At 43.1% G+C, this 15,827-nt stretch overlaps 1 protein-coding gene across 10 annotated transcripts in view; it reads right to left on the bottom strand.

Moving 5' to 3' along the window:
• Positions 1-15,827, bottom strand: part of mycbp2 (MYC binding protein 2) — a 265,465-nt gene that overhangs the window by 35,411 nt on the left and 214,227 nt on the right. For all 10 annotated transcript variants that reach the window (XM_031805789.1, XM_031805791.1, XM_031805794.1 and 7 more), the window contains 12 exons: positions 15,575-15,735; positions 12,852-13,008; positions 7,408-7,632; positions 6,843-6,908; positions 6,269-6,508; positions 6,013-6,102; positions 5,808-5,888; positions 5,317-5,595; positions 3,320-3,603; positions 2,688-2,904; positions 2,286-2,387; positions 1,928-2,056 (listed from right to left, as the gene is read on the bottom strand). In XM_031805789.1, the coding sequence (XP_031661649.1) occupies positions 1,928-2,056; positions 2,286-2,387; positions 2,688-2,904; positions 3,320-3,603; positions 5,317-5,595; positions 5,808-5,888; positions 6,013-6,102; positions 6,269-6,508; positions 6,843-6,908; positions 7,408-7,632; positions 12,852-13,008; positions 15,575-15,735 (2,031 nt within the window). The remainder of the gene's footprint in view (positions 1-1,927; positions 2,057-2,285; positions 2,388-2,687; positions 2,905-3,319; positions 3,604-5,316; positions 5,596-5,807; positions 5,889-6,012; positions 6,103-6,268; positions 6,509-6,842; positions 6,909-7,407; positions 7,633-12,851; positions 13,009-15,574; positions 15,736-15,827) is intronic.

The following is a 15,827-nucleotide window of genomic DNA, read 5'->3' as shown; positions in this document are numbered from 1 at the left end:
CCCTTTGAAGAGGGGGATGACCGCGGCAGCATTCCAAACTTTGCTGATCTCAGACGATACGAAAGAGAGGTTGAATAGGCTAGTAATAGCGGTTGCAACAATTGTGGCGGATAATTTTAGAAGAGGGTCCAGATTGTCTATCCCAGCTGATTTGTAGGGGTCCAGATTTTGAAGCTCTTTCAGAGACATCAGCTATCTGGATTTGGGTGAAGGAGAAATGGGGGAGGCTTGGGCAAGTTGCTGTGGGGGGTGCAGGGCTGTTGACCGGGTTAGAGGTAGCCAGGTGGGAAGCATGGCCAGCCGTAGAAAAATGCTTCATGAAATTCTCATTGTGGATTTATCGGTGGTGACAGTGTTTCCTAGCCTCAGTGCAGTGGGAAGCTGGGAGGTGGTGCTCTTATTCTCCATGGACTTTACAGTGTCCCATAACTTTTTGGAGTTTGTGCTTCAGGATGCAAATTTCCATTTGAAAAAGCTAGCCTTAGCTTTCCTAACTGCCTGTGTATATTGGTTCCTAACTTCCCTGAAAAGTTGCATATCGCGGGGGCTATTCGATGCCAATGCAGTACGCCACATTTTTTTGTGCTGGTCAAGGGCAATCAGGTCTGGAGTGAACCAAGGGCTATATCTGTTCTTGGATCAAAATTTTTTTTTAATGGGGCTTGCTTATTTAAGATGGAAAGCACTTTTAAAGAATAACCAGGTATCCTCTAGTGACGGAATGAGGTCAATATCCTTCCAGGATACCCGGGCCAGGTCGATTAGAAAGGCCTGCTCGCTGAAGTGTTTTAGGGAGAGTTTGACAGTGATGAGGGGTGGTCGTTTGACCGCAGACCCGTTACGGACACAGGCAATGAGGCAGTGATCGCTGAGATCCTGGTTGAAGACAGTAGAGGTGTATTTAGAGGGCAGGTTGATCAGGATGATATCTATGAGGGTGCCCATGTTTACGGATTTGGGGTTATACCTGGTAGGTTCATTGATCATTTGTGTGAGATTGAGGACATCTAGCTTAGACTGTAGGGCGGCCGGGGTGTTAAGCACGTCCCAGTTTAGGTCACCAAACAGCACGAGCTCTGAAGATAGATGGGGGGCAATCAATTCACATATTGTGTCCAGAGCACAGCTGGGGGCTGAGGGGGGGCTGTAAACAAGCGGCAACGGTGAGAGACTTGTTTCTGGAAAGGTGGATTTTTAGAAGGAGAAGCTCAATTTGTTTGTGAACAGACCTGGATAGTATGACAGAAATCTGCAGGTTCTCTCTGCAGTAGATTGAAACTCCCCACCCATTGACCGTTCTATCTTGTCGGAAAATGTTATAGTTAGGGATGGAAATTTCAGGATTTCCTATGCCAGGACTCAGACATGGCTAGGGCATCCGGGTTGGCAGAGTGTGCTAAAGCAGTGAATAAAACAAACTTAGGGAGGAGGCTTCTAATGTTAACATGCATGAAACCAAGGCTTTCATGGTTACAGAAGTCAACAACTATTGTTGGTTAGGGGCTCGTAAGTAAGAATTTCACTGTATTCGGTGCATTTATAGTAGGGATGAAGACAATAACACCTTTCATGTTGTCCATGTTGGTATAAGAACATCGTTCTAGTTTATTACAACTTTACAGGCTAATTTATATTCTGTTAAAATGAATTACCATAATCAAAATGTGATTTCTGCATTCCAAGCACAGTGAGTAAACACTATAATGGGTTACGCACTGAATGCATACTGATGTCTGGTAAAATTCTCAAATGTCTAGTAAACTTCAATCTTGTCCGGCGGCAAATTTTCCAAATGGAAACCCTGGTAAACACATTATTGCAGGTGGTACCAAGGTGGAAAGAAACATTGACACTTCGACAGGCTCCCAGTCTAGCTATATGACTGGGGGCAGAGTGCCCCCTACAGGTGAATGTGGGTACTACTGACCTGTCTCTGATGGGAGCGAGTGCGTCGGTGCAGGTGGAGGAAGCGGTCACAGTCGGTACACAGGTTACCACACATGTTACACAGGATGATGGCTGCTGTCTCGCCGTCATCATGGTTATCACACATGGGCTGTGGACGGGAGCACAACGAGACTTTACGTTTATGACCTGAACACCTCGAGACAGCTTTCCCTCATTTCATCCACCCAGAACAGTAAAATGTGTATAGCTAAATGTAAAATTGTTGGATTTGTAAGGAATGCGATTTGGAGTGCTATAAATAAAATCCATTAATTTATGCATAATCTCAACAGATTGCTTTGCCAAAATGCACGTGTTCTATGAGGCTAAAAAGTTACCATCTGTCTCTGCTGTCCGTCTTTGCCCATCCAGCGGCCTGAGGACAGCCTGTCCACATGATCCTGGTCCAGCACACACAGAGAGGCCAGAGCAAGCCACAACTACAGTACAGAGAGAAAGGACAGAGAGGTTAAAAATGTACTCAAACACACGCACTAACCTAACACACGTGCATATACAAACAGCCGTCACACACTACACACAAACACCAGACCTGGGTTAAAATACATGTATTTTCATTATTTGTTATTTAAATACACTTACATTCCAATATTTAACTACTTGTATTTTCCAAAAATGAATCTGAATACTATGAAATGTGAAAGTAATGAAATTGCATTTGAACCCAGGTCTGCTAAACACACACACAATATGATCGTGTGATATGAGAACAGCCGTACCCGGGTGGTGGCGATGCAACGGACTGGCGAGCGATGCTCCTCCTCCATCTTGGTGAGGGCGATGATGGTCTCAGCGATGGCGTTCTTCGTCACCCGAGACCAGGCGTCCGACAGGTGTCCGGCAGCCATGTCTTTGACCAGCTTGATGATGATCTCAGCGATCTGAGGGGGAGTGGATCCCTTCATCCACCAATGGCTCTCCCCCCGGCGAATGTAGCTGAACATGGAGAGGCAGTGACCAATGTGTTCATTATGGGACACAATACTACAGAGATCAGTAAAACAAGTACTGTATATATAGGCCAATTCCAGAAATGTAGGAATACAAGAGAATGTCAGTAAAATGTATAATGGGCTTTATAAATACATTTGAATGACATTATATTGAAAATTCCTGTTCAATAAGGAGAAATCACATCTGACAATTGGTTTGAGAATATCTCAAAATGTTTGTCAACAAAGTCATGGATCGTTTTTATGAGATGACATGGGTCATCTCACGTCTTGCAAAGTAAAACAAAAGCAAGCTTTTCTTATTGGACAAGTCCACATAGTCATAATTCACAACTTTTTGGACCATAAAAAAAAAAAATTGTGCCTCATGAAGGTAAATCACAAAGTTGTGGTCTCACCTGGAGTTGAAGATCAAGGGCAGCGTGACAGTAGTGATGCCTTTGCCTGCCGCCATGCCCGCCGTGCGGGCAATGGTGGTTCCCTTGGCCTTGAGTTGCACGGTGAGTGCCTTGGCAATGCAGCCCAGGAACATGTCCAGGATGCCAAGCTTGTTCCAGTCACCCTTCTCGGTCGAGTGGATGATGTCACTGATATCGGCAGGCGGCAGGGCCTTGATGCCGATGATGCTGGCCAGGCGCACGGGTGTCACCTCTGGGAGGACACGACGGAGGAGAGAGGTCACCTGGGAAAGATGGGTGAAGGGTGAGAAAGGATAGCCATGTAGTCAATGTTATTAAATGGCTGGAGTGATATACATCATGCAGAGACTCGCTTCAGCTTTACGGATGTTAAAGTGGGGCTGACCTCACTGATTTAGCCCCAACAGGTACAATTGTTTAGTTTGGAGTCATTAAAAGTCGTTTTTCAACCACTCCACACATTTCTTGTTAACAAACTATAGTTTTGGCAAGTTGGTTAGGACATCTACTTTGTGCATGACACAAGTAATTTTTATAACAATTGTTTACAGACAGATTTCACTGTATCACAATTCCAGTGGGTTAGAAATGTACATACGCTAAGTTGCCTGTGCCTTTAAACAGCTTGGAAAATTCCAGAAAATTATGTAATGGCTTTAGAAGATTCTGATAGGCTAATTGGCTAAGTTGAGCCAATTGGAGGTGTACCTGTGGATGTATTTCAAGGCCTACCTTAAAATTAGTGCCTCTGATTGACATCATTGGAAAATCAAAAGAAATCAGCCAAATCATTGTAGACCTCCACAAGTCTGTTTCATCCTTGGGAGCAATTTCCAAATGCCTGAAGGTACCACATTCATCTGTACAAACAATAGTATGCAAGTATAAACACCACGTTCTGTCTCCTAGAGATTAACGTACTTTGGTGCTAAAAGTGCAAATCAATCAAAGAACAGCAGCAATGGACCTTGTGAAGATGCTGGAGGAAACCGGTACAAAAAGTATCTATATCCACAGTAAAACGAGTTCTCATAACCTGAAAGGCCGCTCAGCAAGGAAGAAGCCTACTCCAAAACCGCCATAAAAAAAGCAAGACTACCGTTTGCAACTGCACATGGGGACAAAGATCGTACTTTTTGGAGAAATGTCCTCTGGTCTGATGAAACATAAATAGAACTGTTTGGCCATAGTGACCATCTTTATGTTTGGAGGAAAAGGGGGAGGCTTGCAAGCCGAAGAACACCATCCCGGGGGTGGCGGCATCATGTTGTGGGGGTGCTTTGCTGCAGGAGGGACTGGTGCACTTCACAAAATAGATGGCATTATGAGGTAGGAAAATTATGTGGATATATTGAAGCAACATCTCAAGACATCAGTTTAAAGCTTGGTGGCAAATGGGTCTTCCAAATGGACAATGACCCCAAGCATACTTCCAAAGTTGTGGCAAAATGGCTTAAGGACAACAAAGTTAAGGTATTGGAGTGGCCATCACAAAGCCCTGACCTCAACCCTATAGAAAATTTGTGGGCAGAACTGAAAAAGCGTGTGCGAGCAAGGAGGCCAACAAACCTGACTCAGTTACACCAGCTCTGTCAGGAATGGGCCAAAATTCACCCAATTTATTGTGGGAAGCTTGTGGAAGGCTACCCAAAACGTTTGACCCAAGTTAAACAATTTAAAGGCAATGCTACCAAATACTAATTGAGTGTATGTAAACTTCTGACCCACTGGGAATGTGATGAAAGAAATAAAAGCTGAAATAAATCACTCTACTATTATTTTGACATTTCACATTCTTAAAATAAAGCTGTGATCCTAACTGACCTAAGACAGGCAAATGTTATTCGGATTAAATGTCAGGAATTGTGAAAAACACAGTTTAAATGTATTTGGCTAAGGTGTACGTAAACCTCCGACTTCAACTGTAAATAAATAACTATTGTTATGTGTTGAGTGTTTTTGTGGGTACACCCCACCTGTCTCTGGATACGGGGCGAGGCCGTGTGCAGCAGCGAGAACAGGTCCTGCATCAGTGTCAGCTGCTGGGCCAGGTACTGGCGGCCCACGTTGGAGCCGCTCAGTGCCAGCACCATGGAGAGCAGCTCGAAGCAGTAGGCGTCCGAGGAGGTGTCCGAGGAGGCGTCGTCATCGCTGGGCTGCGAGTTGGCGTTTTCCTTGCTGGAGATGGCATGCTCCCACTCCTCGCGCACCCGGGTCGCCTCCATGCGGATGGCCTGGACGATGTGGGCACACACCTGGAGGGGGAAGGAGAAAGCAATAAAGGGATATGAAGTCAATTCCAAGTGTGAAGATAACAGACAGGGGAAGCAGAGTCAGGGGCTTGAACCCTTAAAGCCTTCTACTGAGGATTACTGTAGCCAGATATCACATTTTGTGTTGTTGTAGTTGTATTGTACTATTTTAGTTAATTGTACATTATTGGCCAGGTATTCCACAGACAACTGACCTGTTTCTGCAGGTTGGTCAGCTTGCTCCGGCTGAAAATGATGCCCACCATGTGTTCCTTCAGGTCTGCGTCTGACGGCGCCTGATGACAGGTAAACAATAACATATCATGTTTGTTTTCTGGTCTTTATTTGTAAAACGACAGTGTGAAATAGGGGGTGGTTGAAAAAGGTTGGGAAACACTGGTATACACTACGACCCCTGACCTTGTCCTCCCCCTCTGGTGATGACAGCAGGTTCTTCTCCTCCTGTTCAGGGGTTGGCTCAGCATCTCCGCAGATTAGCTTCCCAAATACCTACACACACACAACACATGCACACCAAGGGTAAAGCTTGAACCTATCCAATTATATTAGACCTAAAGTGGTAGAGAAAGAAAACAATAACATTTTGGCCCCATAGTGACTGATTGGCCAACCGACCAATGAGGTGATATTATGAGTGATTTACAGGTGAACCGACCTGTGAGGTGATGAGGCGGAAAACACGGAGTGTCTCGGCCTCGCAGTTCTTCTGCTGGGCCACGCTGGCCGAGATCTGCCCTGCGATCTTGATGCTCTCGCCAGCCTTCCAGCCCAGCACCTTGACCTGGCGCACCCGCAGCGTGTTCTCGGGCCCCTTCAGCTCCACCTTGATCACATGGTGGTCTCCCCTAGGAACCTCGCTGGTCACCCAGCCCATGTGACGCAAATCAAGGTCCATCTGGAGAGGGGAGATGGAAGGGATTGGTCAGTGAAGTTTGTGTTGATGCCAAGGTGAATCAAAATGTTTAGTACTGCTTCTCCTATTTCTTCTGCAAATGGCTTTTATGAACATACATTAAATTGCAATACAAATTGTACAGAAGGGCTTCAATTTGCCATATCCTGTGGTTAGCTACATGTAGTAATCTACTTTTAACCAGAGGCTTTTGACCAGTGCCCCATGTGGTTTGGGTCAAATGTAATGCACTGGGGAATAGAGAGAATCCTTCCTTATTCAAAAAACATACTCACTCAGATGCCTGGAGCTGGGCTATAGAAATAAGAGGCCAAACCTGTTTGATTCTGCAGAGGTCCTCCCCGGCCTTGCCACACAGGAACGTCATGGAGGTGACTTTGTTCTGTGGAGTTAGAGAAGAGCACCTTTAATATCAATGAAACAGACAGTTTTCCATGAATTTTAGATTGTGGCATCTGACAAATGTGATTTTGGAGTGCACGTCCCTAAGTCCAGAATAGACTATGGGAGGCGCACAGTACTACATAGACTATGACTACATGGAACTCTATTCCAATTCATGCAAGCAGTAACATTTGATTTAAAAATACACCTTATGGAACAGCGGGGACTGTGAAGCAACACAAACATAGTCACAGACACATGCACACACACACACATGACAACATACACACACGTACACATGGATTTTGTGTTGTAGATATGTGGTAGTAAAGTAGGGGCCTGAGGGCACACACTTAATGTGTTGTGAATGTATTGTAATGTTTTTAAAATTGAATAACTGCCTTAATTTAATTTTGCTGGACCCCAGGATGAGCAGCTGCTGCCAAGGCAATAAATAAATACAAACACAAATGTCCCTTTAATCCCTCCCTACTCACCCCAATGTCACGGGAGTTGTCCACGTGCACAGTGATGTTAGAGGCATTGATGCCTTTGACGCAGCTGATGGTAATGCACTTGGTCTTGTTCTTGTCCTCATCGCCCGACTCCCAAAAGGTCTCAGTTGAGCCATCCGTCAGGCTGCCGATCATGGCCGAACGGCTGGACGTCTTGATGTCGACCACACTGGTAAGGTCCTTCAGACAGGTCACCAGGCACAGCTCCTGGAAGATCAAATGACGTTCAACATCGCCCAGCTATATAGATAGATACGATTTGATTGGACAATATAGAAATGTCAATTTCAGCCGCACAAGTGGATACAATGCATTTAAAATCATATAGGATAACAGACAAGGTTTTACAATCTAAATGTTATTTTAGGCATATGTGACACAACTCACTTGCCAGCTATGGTCCCAGCAATTTTACGCCCTATAGGCAATATCAAATGCACAAAAATAACTAAAGAAATAGGTTCAATTACCAGAAATGGCTCACGTGGCTCAGCAAAAAAAAGAAACGTCCTCTCACTGTCAACTTAGTTTATTTTCAGCAAATTTAACATGTGTAAATATTTGTATAAATATAACAAGATTCAACAACTGAGACAAACTGAACAAGTTCCACAGACATGTGACTAACAGAAATGGAACAATGTGTCCCTGAACAAAGGTGGGGGGGTCAAAATCAAAAGTAACAGCCAGTATCTGGTGAGGCCACCAGCTGCATTAAGTACTGCATTGCATCTCCTCCTCATGGACTGCACCATATTTGCAAGTTCTTGCTGTGAGATGTTACCCAACTCTTCCACCAAGACACCTGCAAGTTCCCGGACATTTCCGGGGGGAATGGCCCTAGCCCTCCGATCCAACAGGATCACTGGGATTGAGATCCGGGCTCTTCGCTGGCCATGGCAGAACACTGACATTCCTGTCTTGCAGGCAATCACGCACAGAACGAGCAGTAATTGCTGGTTGCAATTGTTATTAGAGGTCGACCGATTATAATTTTTCTAGCCATACCGATACCGATTATTGGAGGGCCAAAAAAGCAGATGCAGATTAATCAGCCGATTAAAAAAATATTAAGTATTTGTAATAATGACAATTACAACAATACTGAATTAACACTTATTTTAACTTAATATAATACATCAATAAAATCAATTTAGCCTCAAGTAGATAATGAAACATGTTCAATTTGGTTTAAATAATGCAAAAACAAAGTGTTGGAGAAGAACGTAAAATTGCAATATGTGCTATGTAAGAAAGCTAACATTTCAGTTCCTTGCTCAGAACATGAGAACTTATGAAACATGGTGGTTCCTTTTAACATGAGTCTTCAATATTCCTAGGTAAGAAGTTTTAGGTTGTAGTTATTATAGAACTATTTCCCTCTATACCATTTGTATTTCATTAACCTCTGACTATTGGAAGTTCTTATAGGCACTTTAGTATTGCCAGTGTAACAGCATAGCTTTCGTCCCTCTCCTCACTCCTACCTCGGCTCGAACCAGCAACACAACGACAACAACCACCACATCGAAACAGCGTTACCCATGCAGAGCAAGGGAAACAACCACCCCAAGGCTCAGAGCGAGTGAAGTTTAAAACGCTATTAGCGCGCGCTAACTAGCCAGCCATTTCACTCCGGTCACACCAGCCTCATCTCGGGAGTTGATAGGTTTGAAGTCATAAACAGTGTGATGCTTGACGCACAACGAAGAGCTGCTGGCAAAACGCACGAAAGTGCTGTTTGAATTCATGTTTACGCGCCTGCTTCTGCCTACCACCGCTCAGTCAGATACTTGTATGCTCACTCAGATTATATGCAACTCAGGACACGCTAGATAATATCTAGTAATATCATCAACCATGTGTAGTTAACTAGTGATTATGATTGATTGTTTTTTTATAAAATAAGTTTAATGCTAGCTAGCCTTGGCTTACTGCATTTGTGTAACATGCAGTTTCCTTGTGGAGTGCAACGAGAGAGAGGCAGGTCGTTATTGTGTTGGACTAGTTAACTGTAAGGTTGTAAGATTGGATCCCCCGAGCTGACAAGGTGAAAATCTGTCTTTCTGCACCTGAACTAGTCAGTTAACCCACCGTTCCTAGGCCGTCATTGAAAATAAGAATGTGTTCTTAACTGACTTACCTAGTTAAAGATTAAATAAAGGTGTTAAAAAAATTAAAAATAAATCAGAGCCCAAAAATACCGATTTCCAATTGTTGAACTTGAAATCTGCCCCAATTAAATCGGTCGACCTCTAATTGTTATGCTGGAGACTCATGTCAGGATGAGCCTGCAGGAAGGGTACCACATGAGGGAGGATAAGTTATTCCCTGTAACGCACAGCGTTGAAATTGCCTGCAATGACAACAACCTCAGTCCGATGATGCTGTGACACACCGCCCCAGACCATGACGGATCCTCCACCTCCAAATCGATCCTGCTCTAGAGTACAGGCTGCGGTGTAACGCTCATTCCTTCAATGATAAACGCAAAACCGCAACTTGTCAGTGAAGAGTACTTTTTGATAGTCCTGTCTGGTCCAGCGATGGTGAGTTTGTGCCCATAGGCGGAGTTGTTGTGATGTCTGGTGAGGACATGCCTTACAACAGACCTATAAGTCTTCAGTCCAGCCTCTCTCAGCCTATTGCGGACAGTCTGAGCACTGATGGAGGGATTGTGCGTTCCTGGTGTAACTCGGGCAGTTGTTGCCATCCTGTACCTGTCCTGTGCAGGCGTTGTCACACGTGGTCTGTCCGATCAAGTCCTGTATTGCTGTCTTAGGCGTCTCACAGTATGGACATTGCAATTTATTGCCCTGGCCACATCGGCAGTCCTCATGCCTCCTTGCAGCATGCATAAGGCACGTTAACACAGATGAGCAGGGACCCTGGTTATCTTTCTTTTGGTGTTTTTCAGAGTCAGTAGAAAGGCCTCTTTAGTGTCCTACGTTTTCAGAACTGTGACCTTAATTGCCTATCGTCTGTAAGATGGTTCCGACCTAGAATATGTGGACATCTATAAGTACCTAGGTGTCTGGTTAGACTGTAAACTCTCCTTCCAGACTCATATCAAACATCTCCAATCTAAAATCAAATCTAGAGTCGGCTTTCTATTCTGCAACAAAGCCTCCTTCACTCACGCCGCCAAACTTACCCTAGTAAAACTGACTATCCTACCGATCCTCGACTTCGGCGATGTCATCTACAAAATAGCTTCCAATACTGTACTCAGCAAACTGTATGCAGTTTATCACAGTGCCATCCGTTTTGTTACTAAAGCACCTTATACCACCCACCACTGCGACCTGTATGCTCTAGTCGGCTGGCCCTCGCTACATATTCGTCGCCAGACCCACTGGCCCAGGTCATCTACAAGTCCATGCTAGGTAAAGCTCCGCCTTATCGCAGTTCACTGGTCACGATGGCAACACCCACCCGTAGCATGCGCTCCAGCAGGTGTATCTCACTGATCATCCCTAAAGCCAACACCTCATTTGGCCGCCTTTCATTCCAGTTCTCTGCTGCCTGTGACTGGAACGAATTGCAAAAATCGCTGAAGTTGGAGACTTTTATCTCCGTCACCAACTTCAATCATCTGACAGCTAACTGATCACTGCAGCTGTACATAGTCTATCGGTAAATAGCCCACCCAATATACCTACCTCATCCCCATGCTGTTTAGATTTATTTACTTTTCTGCTCTTTTGCACACCAGTATCTCTACCTGTACATGACCATCTGATCATTTCACTCCAGTGTTAATCTGCAAAATTGTAATTATTCGCCTACCTCCTCATGCCTTTTGCACACAATGTATATAGACTCTTTTTTTCATTTTTTTCCTACTGTGTTATTGACTTGTTAATTGTTTACTCCATGTGTAACTCTTTGTTGTCTGCTCACACTGCTATGCTTTATCTTGGCCAGGGCGCAGTTGTAAATGAGAACTTGTTCTCAACTAGCCTACCTGGTTAAATAAAGGTGAAAAAAAAAGCTGTTTATCTTAACGACCGTTCCACAGGTGCATGTTCATTAATTGTTTATGGTTCATTGAACAAACATGGGAAACAGTGTTTAAACCCTTTACAATGAAGATCTGTGAAGTTATTTGGATTTTTACAAATTATCTTTGAAAGACAGGGTCCTGAAAAAAGTCAGTTTCTTTATTTGCTGAGTTTATTAGTCTATTTGTATTACTGGGCTATAGCGGCGAATATGCTAGATGTAGTTTGAAGAGAGCATAGTTCGAGTTTCTCATGAGCTATTTTTATAGCCTACCTTTTAGGAGTGGGATGATTTTCAAACAGAAATACGGGTGATCAATTTTTATTTCTAGGCAATATAGTAAACTATAGCCTAATCATATTTCGGAAGTACATTTCCTTGGAAAGATAACTGCTCCGTGCTTTTCCGCCCATGCGCACCTGATCTCGCACGTATGGCTACTGAACTTGAAGCAGCAAGAATGATGACAGCGACACTTTGTTTGCAGGCAAACAAATAAATGGGTAATCAATTCTGAAACGGAAAAGGCACAATGCTCGCTCACCATAGTAGCATTACCTACAGAAAATGCATTTTCCTTTTCAATGATGATTACATTTTTTGATTGCACCTTGACTCTTTCCGTCATCAATATTTATTTACAGACACTGTAGTAAACTAAAGTCTAATCATATTTCAGTAAATTTCATATTTGAGTTAACTGCCACGTGATTCTCTGCCCATGTGGGCAAGCTACTCTATTTCAATGATGCCACATATACTAGGCGCACTTGAACTCTCACACCCAACTAGGAGAGGAAAGGTAGGCTACCGTTAAAGCAGCGAAAAATGTGTGCTTTTAACACAATAGGTAGGCTTAGGCTAATGCATACAAAGTAGAAAAACAAACGTTTCGAAATAATCTGCGGGACCCGCAGTGTGAAAAATGCTAACCACATAGCAGCAATGCAACCTCTAATTTTAGCCACACAAGTGGATACAATGAATATAAAATCATCAAGGTTTACAGAAAAGGTTTAACAATGTCATAACTCCTAAACCTAGTCCAATATAAAAATTATAATTTAATCAATAATGCACAAGTATGAGACGATCCAGGGTGAAGTTCATTATGCACTAAATGGAATAAAACGGACAGAATTAAAAAAGGTTAAAAACAGTCCCCTAATGAACACAACCCGGTATCTGTTGGTCTGCACTTGGGTCTCAGACAGCTTCTGTGGTCTCACCTAGTCTCTTTTCTACCAACCTTCATAAGGTCCAACTAGCAACCACAAAACTTAATGGGCCAGATCTAGCTTGAACCTAGTTCTGGTTTAAAAATCATTCTCCATTTAAATAAACCTTATTAGTCCAGTACTAGGCTTAATATAATATGGGTCCCGGGAAACGGCCCTATCTCCTATGGGATTTAGTCTCACTTGGCTCATGGCCTCGTAGCCAGACTGCACACTGATGTTGAAGCTCTCCTCGCTGTCGCCGTCATCTGACTTGGACAGGATGTTGTTGATGTGGTGGAACACATTGCTCTGGTGCAGGAACTGGTGGTCAGACTGCTTGAACTTCAAACTCCAACACCTGATAGATAGATGGGGAAAGATTCCGGGTCAAGGGTGAATTACGCGCTCACATTGATCAGTAAAGTGGTAGCTAAATTGGAGGATTTTTATTTTTTTTTTAACCTTTTATTTAACTAGGCAAGTCTGTTAATAAGAACAAATTCTTATTTACAATGACGTCCTACCCCAGCCAAACCCGGACGACGCTGGGCCAATTGTGCACCGCCCTATGGGACTCCCAATCACCGCTGCGTCACTCGGGAGCCCGAGTGGAGGATGGTGCTAGCAACACCAGGGTTGTGGGTTAATAACCTCTTGAAGCTACGGGGCACTATTTTTATGTTTGGAAAAATAACGTTCCCAAAGTAAACGGCCTATTTCTCAGGACCAGATGCTAGAATATGCATATAATTATAGAAAACACTCTAAAGTTTCCAAAACTGTCAAAATATTGTCTGTGAGTATAACAGAACTGATATTGCAGGCGAAACCCTGAGAAAAATCAAACCAGGAAGTGGCCTCTATTTTGAAAGCTCCATGTTCCATAGCCTCCCATTGCGCCATTTAAAGGGATATCAACCAGATTCCTTTTCCTATCACTTCCCCAATGTGTCAACAGTCTTCAGACATAGTTTCAGGCTTTTATTTTGAAGAATGAGCGTGAACGACCACATTGCATAAGTGGATAGGTGGGGGCTCTCAGAGTGAGTTGTGCGCAAAAGAGAAAGGCGGCCATTGTTACTCCCGGTCCTAGTGAAAAGCCAACTGTCCCGGTTGATATATTATCGAGTAGATATTTAAAAAACACCCTGAGGATTGATTATAAAAAACGTCTGACATGTTTCTGTGGACATTATGGATATAATTTGGAATTTTTGTCTGCGTTGTCGCGACCGCTCTTTCCGGTGGATTCCTGGGCATAACGCACCAAACTAACGGAGGTATTTGGATATAAAAAATATCTTTATGGAACAAAAGGAACATTTGTTGTCTAACTGGGAGTCTCGTGAGTGAAAACATCCGAAGATCAAAGGTAAACAATTCATTTGATTGCTTTTCTGACTTTCGTGACCAAGTTACCTGATGCTAAGTGTACTTATTATTTTGTCGAGGGATCGATAAACTTACACAAACGCTTGTATTGCTTTCGCTGTAAAGCATAATTTCTAAATCTGAGACGACAGGTGGATTAACAAAAGGCTAAGCTGTGTTTTGCAATATTGCACTTTCATGAATATGAATATTTTCTAGTAATATTATTTGACTGTGGCGCTATGTTATTCAGCGTGGCTGATGACAATTATCCCGGATCCGGTATGGGTGGTTCAGAGAGGTTAAATTTCTGCACGGGCCATGTATACTGAATATCTGTGTCACATGTTGGCCACTGTGAATAAATATACCAAACCTATTCAATCAGACACTGGAAGAGAAGTTCATGACTTCTTTTGCACAGGTGCTTTGTTGCCGTTTTTTTGTGGGACTGAAAAATTGCTCGGAATGTGAAAGAACGTTATTAAAAGGATCTGACCCTTTTTTTTTTTAAATTTGCACCAAAAATGATATACCCAAATCTAACTGCCTGTAGCTCAGGACCTGAAGCAAGGATATGCATATTCTTGATACCATTTCAAAGGAAACACTTTGAAGTTTGTGGAAATGTGAAATTAATGTAGGAGAATATAACACATTAGATTTGGTAAAAGATAATACAAACTAAAATCATGCGTTTTCAATGCGTTTTTTGGTTCCATCATCTTTGAAATGCAAGAGAACGGCCATAATATTATATAGGAGTCAGGGCGCAATTTAGATTTTGGCCACTAGATGGCAGGAGTGGGTGAAACGTTTCAGATTGATCCAGTGAAGCATTGCAATACTGCACAATATTTTATATCTGCCCAAATGTGCCGAATTGGTCAATTGAACATAAATTCTGTATTTCCATATCATTTTTCTTAAGTTTACACATACATGACAGATCCTTAGCTTATACACTAACTTTCACACATCTAGATGGCCAGGCGGGGTGGTTGTGGAGCCAGAGACTGCAGGGGTTCAAACTGTAAAACCCAATTCCTCCATTTGAATATAAAAATTGATTTTATCAAACAAAACTGTTACATTTTATCTTTGGGACCCTCAGGATGACAAATCAGAGCAAGATTACTGAATGTATCAAACCATTAGCTCGTGAAAAGTTGTTGTTCACTCTCCTCAAACAATAGCATGGTATTTTTTCACTGTAATAGCTACTGTAAATTGGGCAATGCAGTTAGATTAACAGGAAGTTAAGCTTTCTACCCATATAAGTTTTCTAGTCACATTAGCATCAACCGTCTCGGTATAGGGAAATCGATCACGTAGAGGTTAAAAAGTGAAAAAAGCGGTGGTGAATATTATAGGGCCTTATTCATATATATACAGAAAAGGATTTGACCTTTTAAGATATCTTCCCTTAGTTTTAGTCTTATTACAAGATAATATGCTCTGTTCCAAGTGTATGGTGGATAATAGGGTTAAATAATTTAGGGCAGGTTTGAATTGAAAGTGGAGGTAAACTTTGAGCAACAGGGCCATCGTACCTGAGGGCCATCTGCTGCAGGGAGCTGCCACTAGGAAGTGACATCATGAGGTCGGAGATGGTCTGGAGGAGGCGGTGGAAGGTGTGGGGGAGGGGGTGGGCGGCCTCCCCGGCAATCACAATGTCAGACAGCGGGTGCTCACACACAGCCAGGTCTCTCTCCTGTGTGTACAAAGAAAACATAATGGAAAAGAAGCTAAAAACACAGGGACGCAATGACTACAAACGTACATGTATACTTAACAAAAACAAAC

The sequence above is a fragment of the Oncorhynchus kisutch genome, linkage group LG26, assembly GCF_002021735.2.
Source record: "Oncorhynchus kisutch isolate 150728-3 linkage group LG26, Okis_V2, whole genome shotgun sequence".
Classification (NCBI taxonomy): domain Eukaryota; kingdom Metazoa; phylum Chordata; class Actinopteri; order Salmoniformes; family Salmonidae; genus Oncorhynchus; species Oncorhynchus kisutch.
This window is presented reverse-complemented; position numbering and strand designations above follow the sequence as displayed.